Genomic DNA, 17,545 nt, shown 5'->3' on the forward strand with positions numbered 1-17,545 from the left:
GAATCGGGCCACCTTCTAGTATATTATAAATGGTCAGAATGCACTTGAAGTCAGATCGATCTGTGTAAATAGAAAACAAGAAGCTGATTGGAGGTGGTTTAGTGCTCCAGGTTGGCATGTGTAAAAAGCTCTTACAGCGGCTCTCAGAGATCACAGGCTCTCGGCTATGGGCGACTTGAGAGTGCTATCAGGCGGCTGATCCATCGTTGTGAAGGATGTAATATCTAATATGTATGGGGGCCTTTACATGTAAATGGTGATACAGAGAAGGACTATATTATTAGCCACAGATCACGCTGACAGCACATTGTTTTTCAGCTCTTGGTGCTTGAAAGGTGAATCCAGTTCATCTAAACACAACACCCAAAGGTAAATTTGTAGAGCCCAACTTAAGACTAGGAAGCTTTTTTCATGACCACATCCAACCTTTGATCAAGTCAAGGTGAATAGACGGATTTGTGAGCCCGTGGTATCAGCACGTAAAGGTGTCATATAAATAACAAGGAGATTTGGTCAGAGTAATGACTGACTAGACCTTTCTGTGTTTCGTTCACCGATGCCATCTAATACAATCAGAGATGACTTTAAAGGAATTCTCCAGGCAAACCCGATACCCTGTCATGTGTGGTGCAGCTGTGTATGTAGGATCACCACCACCAACAAAAGAGACAAGGCACAACTCCGAAACAAAGGAACGGTCTGAGAACGGATGCACCTTCTGCTAACAGATCTTGTTTTTACTCAAACAAGAATTTCCACACTGTTTGATGCTGTAAATTTATTTTGCCAGTGCCGTTCTTGTTTTACATTGACAGTATGTCCCCCGCCTGGTAGAACGGGTTCTGTCTCTTATTGCACAGTGTTAATGATGAAAGAGTCGGCAGTAACAATACATGAAAGTATACATTTATATCTCATATTTAGCCTACAGATGAAAAATTAAATTTTCCCCCAAGGCCCACACACTGATTTTACAAAGGCTTGCCTGGGAACGTGTAGGCTGATCGGCTGTACATAGGATTCACTTTTTGCTTTTCACAACCTCATGATTTTCACATTAATTACATTAATATCTACATCCAGGTCTTGGGAAAGCTGCCAATCAATTGGGATATGATTTGCCATCAATCTTACAGTCCAGAAGAACCCATTAACTTCATTTTTTAACATATCATGGATAAGATATTGAATTGCAAAAAGGATGAAAAACTTAAACTGATCACATTTTGGGTCTCCTGTATACTGTAGAGATAAAATGTATCAGAAATGGTGGTGTTGATTGGTTGCCATGAAGAAACTCTTACATAGCCACTTTTTTTTTTTTTTTGTTTTGAGTGCAGTGTCAAAATTTGGATCCAGCTTCACGGGGCCAAGTTAGTTTTGCATTCCTAGGAGACGTACTGCATTTATTTCCAGGGCAGAACAATTCAGATCTGGAGAAAAGAAGAAATAGTTTACATGTACATTTATACACATACAAAACATACATATTGTTATGGTTAATATTTTATATTAAGTTTTGATTATCATTTAAGCAATTTATATATCTATATATTATCTTTAATATTTTTGTACTTTTATATTAGCTTTCTAAGTGTTATTCATAAAAGCAATAACACAGGGTAGTCTCTGTTCTAAAGAGGTCTTTGTTTCAAATGTCTAACTAGACTTAAGGAACGCAGCAGGATCCATAATTTACAATTTTGTTAATCTCAATTTGTCTCTGATGCATCACTATTTAATTGGACCAACATTGGCAGATCTGGAGATCCCTTTGCATCTCTCCCTAAATTAACTCTTCCAGGAAAGGGGTTTTCACGACAGAACAATCACTGAAAAAAAAAACAACAAAAAAACCCCAACATTTTCAGATGAGTGGGAATATATCCAATAAGACCATTAGGAATTATAGGCCAACGTGTTTATGTTAACCAGTACATGCCTCAGATTCTCATATGGATTAAGATCCATCTCTATCTAACATCTTGATCTCTATCATATTTCTGACACTATTTCTAAACAATCCTTAGTGCATCGGGAAGCATTATCCTGCCAACGCAAGCTATTGCCATTAGAGAGTACCCGTGTCTTGAAATGGTTTACGTGGCCTGCTGTAAATTTTGAAGCCAACCTGGCAGGACAATTATGCTGCCTGAACTGTGGGCAGAATGAATCAGACATTGCTACACTATTGCATCTTTGCATGTTTTACACTGAAACACTGACATTTTGGTGAAAGCATACTTTGAAAAGTTGATTGGATGTTGTATATTAAGGCCCTGTCACATGCGGAGATATCGCTAGCAAGCGTATCCGCCCCCGTCGTTTGTGCGTCACGGGCGATTTGCTGCCCGTGGCGCACAATATCGTTCTGAGCAGTCACACGGACTTACCAGCCTAGCGACGTCGCTGTTGCCGGCGAACCGCCTCCTTTCTAAGGGGGCGGTTTGTGCGGCGTCACAGCGGCGTCACTAAGCGGCCGCCCAATAGAAGCGGAGGGGCGGAGATGAGCGGCCATAACATCACGCCCACCTTCCTTCCTCATTGCCGGCGGCCGCAGGTAAGCTGTAGTTCGTCGTTCCCGGGGTGTCACACGCAGCGATGTGTGCTGCCTCGAGAACGACGAACAACCTGTGTCATCAACAATCAATGATTTTTTTAAAACGAACGACGTGTCAACGATGGACGATTTGGTGAGTATTTTTCATTGTTGGAAAGAGCTGTGGACAAACAAGCGCAAATAGGGTCTTACCCAAATAAGTGTAGGGTGGGGAGGGGGGAGTAATCTTACTCACCGAATGTAGTTGTGAGAGTCACAACTACTATATTATCATGTATAGATCGATCCACGACTGCAGCCACCCAGTGGCAGAAAACAGAAAGCAGTAGAGAAGGGTGTTCAATTGCCGCGCCAACAGATCACTCGATTCAGATGATCAGATCAATGTCACTTTATTTTCATACAGGGCTACGCGTTTCAGGAGCACCTGCCCCCTTCCTCAGGACCGTCAGGTTAGAAATAACATCAAATCTGTCTTGCTGAGACCAGACATACAATAAATAGTCAGAGTGACGTCATAGGACCATCCCTCCTATGAAAAAACAGGCGGGAAAGGGTGCCACGTTGTCAACTGTGACGTATTGCAAAAGACTCTAGAGATATATAAAGTAAAACATCAAACATAAAACAATTGAGAGATGGTTCCAGAAATCACCTCTCATGGTAATGGAAAAAAAGAAAAAATTCCTAAAAATAAAACATAAAAAACGGGCATGTGTGTTATTAGGATACTGTGGCAAAAAAGATTTTTTTACACGTGTATATACATATAAAACCGCATATACTGAATGTGTAAATGTGAAGTGAAACTGTACAGAACCGGGGTTACAGGAGCGCAAAAAACCCCACCATTGAGTGTATGTTGAATTGAGATTCTCTATCTCTGTTCAATTCAACATACACTCAATGGTGGGGTTCTTTGCGCTCCTGTAACCCCGGTTCTGTACGGTTTCACTTCACATTTACACATTCAGTATATGCGGTTTTATATGTATATACACGTGTAAAAAAATCTTTTTTGCCACAGTATCCTAATAACACACATGCCCGTTTTTTATGTTTTATTTTTAGGATTTTTTTCTTTTTTTCCCATTACCAGGAGAGGTGATTTCTGGAACCATCTCTCAATTGTTTTATGTTTGATGTTTTACTTTATATATCTCTAGAGTCTTTTGCAATACGTCACAGTTGACAACGTGGCACCCTTTCCCGCCTGTTTTTTTCATAGGAGGGATGGTCCTATGACGTCACTCTGACTATTTATTGTATGTCTGGTCTCAGCGAGACAGATTTGATGTTATTTCTAACCTGACGGTCCTGAGGAAGGGGGCAGGTGCTCCTGAAACGCATAGACCTGTATGAAAATAAAGTGACATTGATCTGATCATCTGAATCGAGTGATCTGTTGGCACGGCAATTGAACACCCTTCTCTACTGCTTTCTATTTTCCATTGTTAACACTCGCTTGTTGGTGTCACACGCAATGACGTCGCTAACGATGCCGGATGTGCGTCACGGAATCCGTGACCCCGGCGATAAATCGTTACACGTCGTTGCGTGTAACGGGGCCTTTAGCCCTCTGATAAGGGAATATCAGCACCCAGTATTTATACAAGCAAAATAAGACTGTACTCAAGCTACACGGTGGCAGAGAGATGGTGTGGGGTTGCAGGTCACAAGAGGGGAAAACCCTATGGTGTATATGTTTGTCATGGCACACCATTAAAAGGACCAAATGGATACAGATCTTTCAGCACATGTAGCTGTCAATGAGGTCCTTAGCTGCTATGTGGAGGATTCCTTGTGATATCTGGAGCTTGGACCTTTAAACAATACCTCTGACAGCGAGGAAACCTGCACCCTTCCATACTTGCAAATATAGAAAACTGACCAATGTTCATTACTACAAAATAAGAAGTGTGGGCCCCCATTTGTATACTTACCCACAGAGGGACCAGAGTCCATGAGCTGTAAAAGGTTTGGAGAGGACAGTTTTCCTGTGGCCTTTGCTGAGTGTGACCTCAATAAAAGATTTTCCTCTTCTGCTATAGCCGAGTCCTCCCTATCTAGACTAGTTCCAGAAGGTGTTTCTGCAGCTGCCCTCCGAGAAACACAAGCACCAGAACTCCTCCAGCCAAAAAAAGCCAGAGAATGTACGCAACAAAACATGGGATTCAAAATACCCTGAAAAACAAAGATCACCATTGTTTTTTATCTTTAAACCACCAACACAGCACATAACACTGCAGCAGTATTAAAGGCATCAATCCATAAAGAAAGCGCAAAACCATGTAACACAGCGATCTGCAAATACAGCAGGTAAGCTAAGGTTCAGGCCAGGCTATGTAAGTCACCAGCTGATGTATGCAGACACACAGCTGACACATACATTGCAAAATGTCACACCAAATATATATAAATATATCTGTCACCAGGTTTTCGCTCCCCCGTCTGAGAGCAGCATACTAAAGGGGATTCAGATTCCAGCGATGAGTCACTTACTGAGCTGTTTGCTGTCATTTTGATAAAATCAAAGTTTCTCCACTGCAGATCAGCAGTTATTTTAATGCGGAGCTGTGTAAAACACTGTGCAAGTCTGATTGGCAGCTATCTGTGTACACTGTATATGGGCAGAGAGATGCCAATCAGTGGTGGGGTGAAGTTATACAGCACTCAAATATGCTTGACTACCTGTCAGCAGATTTACTAGTCCTTTACAGAATCTACTGCTGTTAACCTTGGCACTCCCGGGTGATTTTCCGTTTTCTTTTTTTCTCCCCTTCTGAGCACCATAATGTTTTCTTTTTTCTGTCAATCTTGCCATATGAGGGCTTATTTTTGCGGGACAAGTTGTACTTTTGAATGAAACCATTAGTTTTAGTATATAGTACTGGAAAATGGGGAAAATTCCAAGTACAGTGAAATTGCAAAAAAAGTAATTACACGATTGTTTTTGGGATCTTTTATTTACCACGTTCACTATATGGTGAAATCGATGTGTCCGTATGATGCCTCATGTCGGTAAGAGGTCGTAGATACTAAACATGTATACTTTTATCTAAGGGGTGAAAAAAAACGTAGATGTTTGTCTCATAGGGTTCTCATTTTTTGGGATCTGGGGCTCATTGACGACTTTTTTTGCATCTTGATCTGGCATTTTTATTATACCATTTTGTGTAGATGTGCGGTTTTGATCGCCTGTTATTGCACTTAAAAAATGTTGCAGCATCCAAAAACGTAATTATGCCATTTGGAATGTTTTTTCTCGCCACACAGTGTAGCAATCAAATTAATTGATTTTATATTTTGATAGATCGGGGATTTCTGAACACAGTGATAAAAAATACACATATTTGGTAATGGTTTTATTTTCAGTGGGGCAAAAGGAGGGTGAACTTTTTATTTTTTTTACATTGTATTTATTTTACTAGTTCCTCTAGGGGACTTTATCACAGCTCAGTCCAATCGCCTTTGCATTTCTGCTGATCAGAGCAGCAATGCAGAACAGAAATGCTCACTTCCTGTGAGTGTCGGCGCTCTGTCAACTCTCACAGGAAGTGACTCATGGCAGCGACAGGAGTTATAAGCGGACGTTTGCGCCACCATGACAACACATTGGAGCCCCGTGATTGCGTAACAGGGCCGCTAGTGGCGTCGGGGAACGGCACGATCCCTGACGCGGCCATTTAAAATCGCGCTGCCAGTGTTTGACAGCTCAATTTAAAGGGTTAACACGTGCGGGTTGATCACCAAGACAGAGAATACTTCGGGCTCGCTGTCAGAACCCGCAGTAACCGGGAGGGAGGCGACCAAGGACGTACCTGTATATCCTTGGTCATAAAAGGATTAAAATGTTGATTTCATCAATACTACACTAAGTCGCCCATTAAGTGACACATGATGAATTATACTGCTCTCCGAGATTAGGTGTAAAAAAAAAAAAAAAAATCCACCACAACAAATAAAAATCTGGTTAAAGAGGCTCATTCACCAGTTTGCAGAGATATTAGATTATAATGTTTAGGATATAATTTATATTTAGTCCGAGGTGGCATTACTAGAGACTTTTCTCTGGCGGCATTTACTTCTTCATCTGCATGAGGTTAACCACTCATACACCGGCAACATACAGGGGAAAGAAGAATACACCCCCACAATAGTTTAGAGAAGGGGGTTCTCTTTATTTTACAGTCCCCCGCCCCATCCCATAACTGTAAAGCCAAGAGTTCGGTGTTCGGACACAAGTTCGCAATCTCAGAACCCGAACTTTACAAAACATTTGCGGGGGAGTCTCCCGAACATGAACATCGGGGGTTCGTCCATCACTATTCCCATTGTTATTTGCCTGGTGACAAAACAACATGTTAGTTTGACATTTAATTGCACATTTTTCCCTTGCTAGTAAAATATTGCTGGTTGGCAGATGTGATGCCAATATTATGTAAAGTCTAATTATCTGATATATAAAGCATTTTTACAGGTAAATGAGCACCAGCTGAGTTCCTATACTGTCAGCTCATCACAGGCAATTCATTGGCCCATGTAAATGACCCTTTTGTTTTGTAAATCCTCCCCAAGGACAGATCTAGTCTTAAAAATGAATACACTGTGTGCAGAATTATTAGGCAAGTTGTATTTTAGAGGATTTTTTTTTTTTTACTATTGATCAACAACTATGCTCTTAATCATCCCAAAAGACTCAAATATCAAAGCTTAATATTTTTGGAAGTTGGAGTGTTTTTTTTTTAGATTTGGCTATCTTAGGAGGATATCTGTTTGTGCAGGTAACTATTACTGTGCAGAATTATTAGGCAACGTAATAAAAACCAAATATATTCCCATCACACTTGTTTATTTTCACCAGGTAAACCAATATAACTGCACAAAATTTACAAATAAACATTTCTGACATGCAAAAAACCCCCCCCAAAAAAAATTAGTGACCAATATAGCCACCTTTCTTTATGATGACACTCAATAGCCTAACATCCATAGATTCTGTCAGTTGCTTGATCTGTTTACGATCAACATTGTGTGCAGCAGCCACCACAGCCTCCCAGACACTGTTCCGAGAGGTGGACTGATTTCCCTCCCTGTAGATCTCATATTTTATTAGGGACCACAGGTTCTCTATGGGGTTCAGATCAGGTGAACAAGAGGGCCATGTCATTATTTTTTCATCTTTTAGAGCTTTACTGGCCAGCCACGCTGTGGAGTAGTTGGATGCATGTGATGGAGCATTGTCCTGCATGAAAATCATGTTTTTCTTGAACAATACTGATTTCTTCCTGTACCACTGTTTGAAGAAGTTGACTTCCAGAAACTGGCAGTAGGTCTGGGAGTTGAGCTTCACTCCATCCTCAACCCAAAAAGGTTCCACAAGTTCATCTTTGATGATACCAGCCCATACCAGTGCCCCACCTCCACCTGGCTGGCGTCTGAGTTGGAGTGGAGCTTTCTTCCCTTTACAGATCCAGCCTCTGGCCCATCAAGAGTCACTCTCATTTCATCAGTCCATAAAACCTTTGAAAAATCATTAAGATATTTCTTGGCCCAGTCTTGACGTTTTATCTTATGTTTCTTGTTCAAAGGTGGTTGTTTTTGAGCCTTCCTTACCTTGGCCATGTCCCCGAGTATGGCACACCTTGTGCTTTTTGATATTCCAGTAACGGTGCAGCTCTGAAATATGGCCAAACTGGTGGCAAATGGCATCTTGGCAGCTTCACACTTGATTTTCCTCAATTCATGGGCAGATATTTTGCGCCTTTTTTGCCCAACACGCTTCTTGCGACCCTGTTGGCTATTTGCCATGAAACGCTTGATTGTTCGGTGATCACGCTTCAAAAGTTTGGCAATTTCAAGACTGCTGCATCCCTCTGCAAGACATCTCACAATTTTGGACTTTTCAGAGCCCGTCAAATCTCTCTTCTGACCCTTTTTGCCAAAGGAAAGGAAGTTGCCTAATAATTAAGCACTTCTTATATAGGGTGTTGATGTCATTACACCACACCCCTCCTCATTACAGAGATGCACATCGCCTGATTTACTTAATTGGTAGTTGGCTCTCAAGCCTATACAGCTTGGAGTAGGACAACATGTATAAAAATATCATCATGTGATCAAAATACTCATTTGCCTAATAATTCTGCACAGTGTATACAATTAAAACAAAGACATTAAGCATTCGGTCTACTTTACCAACTGAGATAATTGCTGCTGAGATCACATACTCTTATCATTTGTTTACAAGTCTGATAAAAGAACAACACCAGCAGACTGATTAGACAAATCGTAAATGGTGATGTTCTTGAATAAACAGGACAGTAAATGTATAAGCAGTCATCAAAGCAAACAAGGAATATCCATTTACAAATATGAATAAAGGCCCCGTCACACTAAGCAACATCGCTAGCAACATTGCTGCTAACGAACAACTTTTGTGACGTTGCTAGCGATGTTGCGGTGTGTGACATCCAGCAACAACCTGGCCCCTGCTGTGAGGTCGTTGGTTGTTGCTGAATGTCCTGGGCCGTTTTTTAGTTGTTGCTCTCCTGCTGTGAAGCACAGATCGCTGTGTGTGACAGCGAGACAGCAACAACTAAATGTGCAGGCAGCAGGAGCCGGCTTCTGCGGAGGCTGGTAACCAATGTAAACATCGGGTAACCAAGAAGCCCTGTCCTTGGTTACCCGATATTTACCTTTGTTACCAGCCTCCGCCGCTCTCACTGTCAGTGCCGGCTCCTGCTCTGTGCACATGTAGCTGCAGCACACATCGGGTAATTAACCCGATGTGTGCTGTAACTAGGAGAGCAGGGAGCCAGCGCTAAGCGGTGTGCGCTGCTCCCTGCTCTGTGCACATTTAGCTGCAGTACACATCGGGTAATTAACCCGATGTGTGCTGTAACTAGGAGAGCAGGGAGCCAGCGCTCAGTGTGCGCTGCTCCCTGTTCTCTGCACGTGTAGCTCCGTGCACTGGTAACCAAGGTAAATATCGGGTCGGTTACCCGATATTTACCTTAGTTACCAAGCGCAGCATCTTCCACGCGGCGCTGGGGGCTGGTCACTGGTTGCTGGTGAGCTCACCAGCAACTCGTGTAGCCACGCTCCAGCGATCCCTGCCAGGTCAGGTTGCTGGTGGGATCGCTGGAGCGTCGCAGTATGACATCTCACCAGCAACCTCCTAGCAACTTACCAGCGATCCCTATCGTTGTTGGGATCGCTGGTAAGTTGCTTAGTGTGACTGGACCTTAAGTAGAAGTGGTGATCTATTACAAAACGCCTAAAGCTGGACATACCCTACAGATATCGAAGATATTTATTCCTTTTGAACATGGTTAAGATGCATTCACATGTACAGCTCTCTGCCCAACCACTCCAATGATACAGATTATGAAATTGGACTGAGATAAGGCCCCAGAACTTATGTATGGCCGGCTTTAGTTTCATATTAGTCATTTCTCACCCCTTCAACCGACCATTCAGCCAACTCTCCCTTAGGCCCCCTTTACACGTCAGTGATTCTGGTACATATGACGTCCGTTTTCATATATACCGGAGAATTGGCATATGCAAACCCATTAAAATCAATGGGTCTGCGCACACATCAGTGTTTTCTCACAGACGTGTGTCCGTATGCTGCATATGTGTGTCCATCTGTTCTGCACAGAGACAAGTCCATTTTTCTCTGGCAGCACTGATGTCACACGGACCATTCACTGATGTGATCTGTGTGACATGTCAAGGAGAAAACACGCGTCTTTGAAATAAAATGTTATTCTATACTCCCCTGTCTCCAGCGCTGCGGTCTTTGGTGCTGCTGTCACTCGCTTCCAGGCCCGCTCATTATGCTCATGAATATTCACTGCACCATGGACCCAGAAGCAACAGCCCCAGAGACATCAGCACTGGAGACAGCAGCTCCGGCAACAGGTGAGTAAAAAGTTCCTGCTCTCCGTATGCGGTTACGGATAGTACACGGTGAACACTAGTCTGCCAAAATTACGGCACATGGATAGGCCATAAGCACAGTCAACATGGCTGTGCAAAACACAATTGTTTTTCACAGACGTGTAAGGGCTGTTTCACACATCCGGCATTTCGTTTTTTGGCACTTCTGTTCTCTTTGGATTGCTGGATCCAGCGCACTTCAGTACAGTGTATACAGTACAATGGCATCGCGGCAACCTCCGGTCACATGCTGTCATGTGACCGGAGCTTTCCGCGATGCCATTGTACAGTATTAACACTGTACTGGAGTGTGCCGGATCAGTCAATCCGGCAAAATGCCGGATGTGTGAAACGGTCCTAAAGGGGGCCTTATACAGACTCGTTTATTTTCCCAAGTGCTCCTATGGTAAAGTTGTTGGTGGCTTATTCTGGGGAAAAAAAAAATGTGACGGGCAGACCGAAACAGAAATGCGCGATAAACATCTCGCCCAACCAACAGTTGGCTGGCACCCCCATACACCATAGAGTCGGCTGAACCTATCCATATTGAACAGTTGAGCAGACTTTAGTCTAATGTGTATAAGGACCTTAACATCGTCCAAAGCCACCAATATCGGAGAGCTCTGCTAAGAGTCTAATGTGTATTGGATCCCCACATTACCCCCAACAGGTGATGTTTGGCGAGATAAGGATCTAGCATGTCCGATTCCAGACTGCTGATTTTTTTGGTTCTGATCAGTTACATATTTGTCTGGTGTCGGATGAAAGTCCTACTCTATTGGGGGGCCCCATACGCAATCCCTCAACACAGTAGGGCTCACTCAGCCAAATGATCCTGTGTTCTCTAGGAGAAAGCCACTGCCAGATTCCTCCGGTTGGGTCTTATATCACTGAGAACAAAACGAACAGAAGCCCAAAATTTGAAATGCCAGGTCCTTTTTGGCCCCAGTTGGGGAAGAGCCAGGAGCTCCCATACACAGACTGTTGGCAGAGCTCGTCATATCGGTGGGATGACAGGTGTTAGTTGAATGCAAATGAAGCCTTAGTCAAGGGGGCAGAGCTTAGCATCTTTTTCTGTACTGCAGACAGATCACAGCAGGGAGGCTTCTCCTGCAGCCAGTTATCGGAGTATATAATGAAGCACTTCGTGAACAAGTGCATGTGCTACATAGAAAGGGTTTTCTTACCATTATGACAAAAGTCGTGACGGCAGCCAACTGTAACTGCCGAGGAGGCTCTGAGGTTTCAGATACTTCAATGAGAAACAGCATAAAGTCACAAATTACGTTCCCCAGCCAGCTATGGTAGGCAAAAAGAACAACACAATGAGAACAGCAAAAGCATGGCTCCTTGTTTTTGTTTTTCTAAATCAATTTTTACAATAGATCCAGGACATTTAAATACTTACCAGGTTATAAATGCACCACTGATCTGAAACAATCTTTTGCTTAAGGAGCGTTTCTTGTATCGCTCACAGGACGTGTAGGCCCCAAACTGCATCTTAAGGACCGCAGGCACTGCCAGACACATTACAGACAGATATAGTCAAAAAACTACAAGTCCTAATAAATAGTTCACACCACCACAAGTCCTAATTAATGCTGCTAATGGCTTCATACCAATAACATTTTGGACTGTAGAAAGATATCACTTACAATCCAATCTTTATGGTTTTCCATATGCGCATAACAATATTACCTTGTCAATTTTGGATTGGTTGGCCAGTAAAAAAAAAACAACCCAAAAACATATCTATTTTAAAAAAATAAATTAAAATCTTTATACCTCCAATAATTGCTTTTCTCAGTAGGAAAGGGCTTCCAAATAGTGCCAGTAATAAAGGAATGTATAGCAGTACATCATGGAACAGGATCAGGCCGTTTTTAGAGTCACACCTAAGTGCAGGTAGAAAGCTGAAATAAGTTGTAAATTAACATTAAATCACTCTTTCTACTTTGAGTTGCAAAATAATAGCAGAAAATGTACTTGCAAAATACGTTCTTAAATCATATACCAATCTGTATTAGGTATAATAATAATAATAGCAAATATATTTTTCAAACTATAAGATGCACTTTTTTCCCCACAATTTTTGGGGAACGTGGGGGGTGCGTCTTATAGTCCGATGGCTGCGGGGAAGTGCGTTGGTAATGGAGCGGGTCATCAGCGGCAGGAGCAGGCTGTAGCAGCGCCTACCGTGACCACGTGGGCCTGCTCATTAGCCTTATTTCATATGCACTGCACCCCGACGCCCATCTTCTCTCAGTCCTGCAGCCGACGGGATGATGGGCGGGGGGTGCGTGCGTACTAAGTAGCCGGCCCACGTGATCATCCCTGGCTCCTACAGCCTTGAGTGATCATGTGTGGCTATATTCACTGCCCCCCAGCATATCATCAGCACTACCATTATACAGGGCAGGAGAAGTGGTACTATGCAGTGTATATATACAGAATAATACAGATACTGAAAATTACACCCATTATACAGGGCAGGAGTGGTACTATGCAATGTATATATAAACAGAATAATACAGGTACTGAGAATTAGCTCACATGGGCTAATAAGAGTCCTCCACATGTTCACATATAATCAGAGTGCTGCTTACTTATTAGGCTAGTTTCACACTTGCGTTGAACGGCATCCGCTGCATTGCGTTGTGTGACGGATGCAACGGATGCATTGCATATAATGGCACAACGGATGCAACAAATCGTACAAAACAACGGCAAGCTTTCTTTTTTTTCTTCTTCTTTACAGTTTTACCGGCAGCAGACTATTGTGAACGATCAGCTGATCACCCGGCTGCTGGGCGCTCAGCTGAGCGCTCTGACATACCGGCTGCCGGGCGCTCAGCTGAGAGCTCTCACATGCCGGCGGCAAGGCGCTCAGCTGAGAGCTCTCACATGCCGGCGGCCAGGCGCTCAGCTGAGAGCTCTCACATGCCGGTGGCCAGGCGCTCAGCTGAGAGCTCTCACATGCCGGTGGCCGGGCGCTCAGCTGAGAGCTCTCACATGCCAGCGGCCGGGCGCTCAGCTGAGAGCTCTCACATGCCGGCTGCTGGGCGATCAGCTGAGAGCTCTCACATGCCGGCTGCCGGGTGCTCAGCTTAGAGCTCTCTTATGCCGGCAGCCAGGCGCTCAGCTGAACGTTTGGCCACTGAGAGACAAAATAAAAGTTTCTGTGATAAAAAAAAAAAAAAATTATGAGCATGCGCAGTGAAAAATAGAGGATTCAGCCGCTCAAAAAACATTACATGCTGCGCTCCTTCCGCCCGGCGGAAGCGACGTAGCGTCGGCCAGCGGAAGCAACGCAGGTACTTTTGGCACAATCCGTCATCCATACAAGTCTATGGGAAACAGCAGAGTCAGTTAACGGATTCCACCGTTTTCCAAAAGGGTGGATTGTGACGGAAGAGAAAAAAATGCAAGTGTGAAAGTACCCTTACACACATGAGCAGATGCTTACACTATGTATAGAGGACAGAAAAGAAAAACACAAAACATACACACCTCCTTAATATATAGTGTGGTACACACACATATACATAACACTACGCTCTATATTGTGTAGAATTGTAAAAATATAGAGTGGAGCTGCGTATATGCAACATACAGTTGTTCTCAAAAGTTTACATACCCAGGCAGATTTTTTTGCCCTTTTTTCGGAGAATATGAATGATGACACAATCTTTTTTTTCCCCTCTCATGGTTAGTGGTTGGGTGAAGCCATTTATTTTCAAACTACTGTGTTTTCTCTTTTTAAATCATGACAACAACCAAAAACATCAAAATGACTGATTGTATTGCCCTCTCTAACATCAATGAGTGCTTGAAGTCTTTTGTGGCATTTGTGGATGAGTATCTATTTTCTCAGATGGTAAAACTGCCCATTCTACTTGGCAAAAAGCCTCCAGTTCCTGTAAATTCCTGGGCTTTCTTGCATGAACGGCACACTTGAGTTCTCCCCAGAGTGGCTCAATGATATTGAGGTCAAGAGACTTAAAAGGCCACTCCAGAACATTCACTTTGTTCTGCTGTAGCCAATGACAGGTCACCTTGGCCTTGTGCTTTGGATCGTTGTCATGTTGGAACGTCCAAGTACGTCCCATGCGCAGCTTCCGGGCTGAGTGCAAATTTGCCTCCAGTATTTGCTGATCATGTGTTGCATTCATCTTTCCTTCAACTTTGATCAAGTTTCCTGTGCCTTTGTAGCTCACACATCCCTACATCATCAGCAATCCACCTCCATGCTTTACAGTAGGAATGGTGTTCCTTTCATCATAGGCCTTGTTGACACCTCTAAAAATGTAACGTTTATGGTTGTGGCCAAAAAGTTCGATTTTGGTCTCATCACTCCAAATTACCTTGTACTAGAAGTTTGGAGGCTTGTCTTTGTGCTGTTTGACGTATTGTAAGTGAGATAAGTTGTGGCATTTGTGCAGTAATGGCTTTCTTCTGGCGATTCGACCATGCAGACCATTTTTTTTTTCAAATGCCTCCTTATTGTGCATCTTGAAACAGCCACACTGCTAGTTTTCAGTGAGTCCTGTATTTCAGCTGATATTATTTGTGGGTTTTTCTTTGCATCCCAAACAATTTTCCTGGCAGTTGTGGCTGAAATGTTTGTTGGTCTACCTGATCATGGTTTGGTTTTTACAGAGCCCCATATTTTCCATTTTTTAATCAGTTTAAACACTGCTGACTGGCATGATCAATTTCTTGGATATCTTTTTGTATCCCTTTCCTGTTTTATACAGTTCAACTATCTTTTCCCGTAGATCCGTAGACAATTCTTTTGCTTTCCCCATGACTCAAAATCCAGAAACGTCAGTGACTGGATGAAAGATGCAAGAGTCTGTCTGGATCCCAGAAACTCACTCAGCTTTTATGCACACACACTAATTACAAGCAAACAGTTCACAGGTGAGGATATTACCTTTATTAGCCACTCAAACCAATTTGTGTCAACCTCTGTGCAAGTTTTCAGGCCAAAATCACCAGGGTATGTGAACTTTTGATTAGGGTCATTTGGATGTTTTTGGTTGTCATTTGATTTAAAAAGAGAAAACACAGTAGTTTGACAATAAATGGCTTCATCCAACCACTAACCAGGAGTGGAATTTTTTTTTTGTGTGTTATGCCCACTGTATAGATGATCACACCCCTTTTCCTAGTTTATACAAGTCAATGCGCTCTCTCGGAGCTGTGCCATACTCTGATCAAGGAGAGATTCACATCCGACTGTCTGGTGTCAATTCTTTCATGCATGCACTTGATCCACACCAATTAGGTCAGGAGCAGGCAAGTAGTGAACATTTCCTGTGACTTGTGACCCGCCCCCAGGGCTTGGGGTACTCTGTCCCGGGCATGTACGACACCCAGGGGGATAGTCGTGGTCGTGGCTGGTGCCAGGTCCTGGACCCTGGGGGCAGTCAGAAAATAAAAGGGGAATGAAAATTCAAAAGGGAATTTGTAGTGACCACGCCACTTGCGGTTTACGGCCAGATTTGGGGGACGCCTCTGCAAAGTTCTGCTGGGGCTGATGGAATATGCAGCTCTGATGACTTGTGCCCTCCGCAAGTAGGGCTCGGCCCCGACAGGTGATGACGGTGGTAGTAGTGTTTGGAGCTGGTGTTGTGCCGGCAATGATTAAGTCCACACAAGTGCTGTGGTTGATGTCACTTTACTCACGGTAAAAGGGTGCAGCCGCCTGGTACTGTCTTCTACCAAGGTGGACTCCAGTGAATCTCTTCTTCGCAGACTCTCGTGCCGGTACATTGTGAGATGAACCCTTCCAGCACCTTTAGTTTCACCAGCGGTTAACAGACAGAACCTGGGCTGAGCTCCAGTTACCAGCCCCAGGCTACACACAGGTACTCAAGCAGCTTTGGGGTCTGCCAGCTCTGTGGCTGCTGCACCACCAGACCAACTGGCCTCTCCAGCCCCTCACTGTTCTTTTGTCCTCTGCTTCTCTCTGACTGCTCCTCTGGTCCACCCGATAAAGGTGGCCAGGCTGGACCCCAGTCCTCACATCGCCCAGACTGCGGGTCCCAAAGAACTCTCCCTTCAACCTCTTGTTCCTCTCACACCTCACTCCTGACTCTTTCCTGTCACAGACTTAACTGAACTCACTGCCTGCCAGCTCCAATCTACCACACCACTGTTGCCTCCCCCTGCTGGGTCTCCCCCTACAGATTGGATGCCCCATTTAACCAATGAGTGCCCATCCCTGTGATCTGTTGGTAGGCAGTCTCCCAGCCTGGTGTTGGGGTGTAGGTGTGTACCTGATGGTGCTGGTGTGTTAGTGGTTTTTACTGACACAGGAGTTCTTAGAATTCAGGATGGGTATCACACCTCCAGGAGATGCATTACCCAGTGGCAATCTGGTGTTTCAGGGGCGTCACACTTGCACAACATCATCTTCTGGCCTCTGAGCGGCTGGTGGCATGTATTGTGATGCAGGATCCCGGTGGGTCTCATGCACTTCAGCTGAATGTGCGTCGTTTTCTATATCACCAAGTCCACAGTTGCTCATTTTTATTCGGTTACTCAAAAGTCAAAGGTATTTGGAGAGCTAGAATAAAGGCTTTATGCCATTTATTTTAAATGATAGGCACTGAAGGGTATGCTCTCTAGGAGTTACAGCTTCAACTAGCAGGTTGTATATTTGAGAGATTTTGTCTGAATTGGGAAATGTAGGAATAACGTTAGGTGCACAAATATATCGTTCTCTCAGCTGAGCACTGTGCTAGGGCTTTTCTCCGAATCCCAGAAAAACTGAGCCATTCACTATCACAGATCTGTCAGAGGCACTTTGGTCTCCACACAAATTTCATCCAGATTATCAGGAAACACTCGTTTCCCAATAATTGACCAGTCACACAACAGGCTGCCAATCCCCTGACAAAATGAGCAAAATGCTCATTCGTCAGGTCAAATGATTCTTAAGCTTGCCTAAAAGTCATGGCAGCATGTTGCCTGTGTAACGGAACATGTACTGCTGAGAACAATTATATTCTATGTGTACAGAAAAAAAAA

The 17,545-nt window shown here is 43.7% G+C and overlaps 1 protein-coding gene across 1 annotated transcript in view; it reads right to left on the bottom strand.

Moving 5' to 3' along the window:
• Positions 1–776: 776 nt before the first annotated feature.
• Positions 777–17,545, bottom strand: part of LOC142250565 (G-protein coupled receptor 143-like) — a 67,277-nt gene continuing 50,508 nt past the window's right edge. Inside the window, exons 5-9 of the mRNA XM_075322750.1 lie at positions 12,293–12,402; positions 11,916–12,024; positions 11,695–11,806; positions 4,504–4,744; positions 777–1,433 (exon numbers count right to left, since the gene is read on the bottom strand). Coding sequence (XP_075178865.1) covers positions 1,375–1,433; positions 4,504–4,744; positions 11,695–11,806; positions 11,916–12,024; positions 12,293–12,402 — 631 coding nt within the window. The 3' untranslated portion in view covers positions 777–1,374. The remainder of the gene's footprint in view (positions 1,434–4,503; positions 4,745–11,694; positions 11,807–11,915; positions 12,025–12,292; positions 12,403–17,545) is intronic.

The sequence above is a fragment of the Anomaloglossus baeobatrachus genome, chromosome 9, assembly GCF_048569485.1.
Source record: "Anomaloglossus baeobatrachus isolate aAnoBae1 chromosome 9, aAnoBae1.hap1, whole genome shotgun sequence".
NCBI lineage: Eukaryota > Metazoa > Chordata > Amphibia > Anura > Aromobatidae > Anomaloglossus > Anomaloglossus baeobatrachus.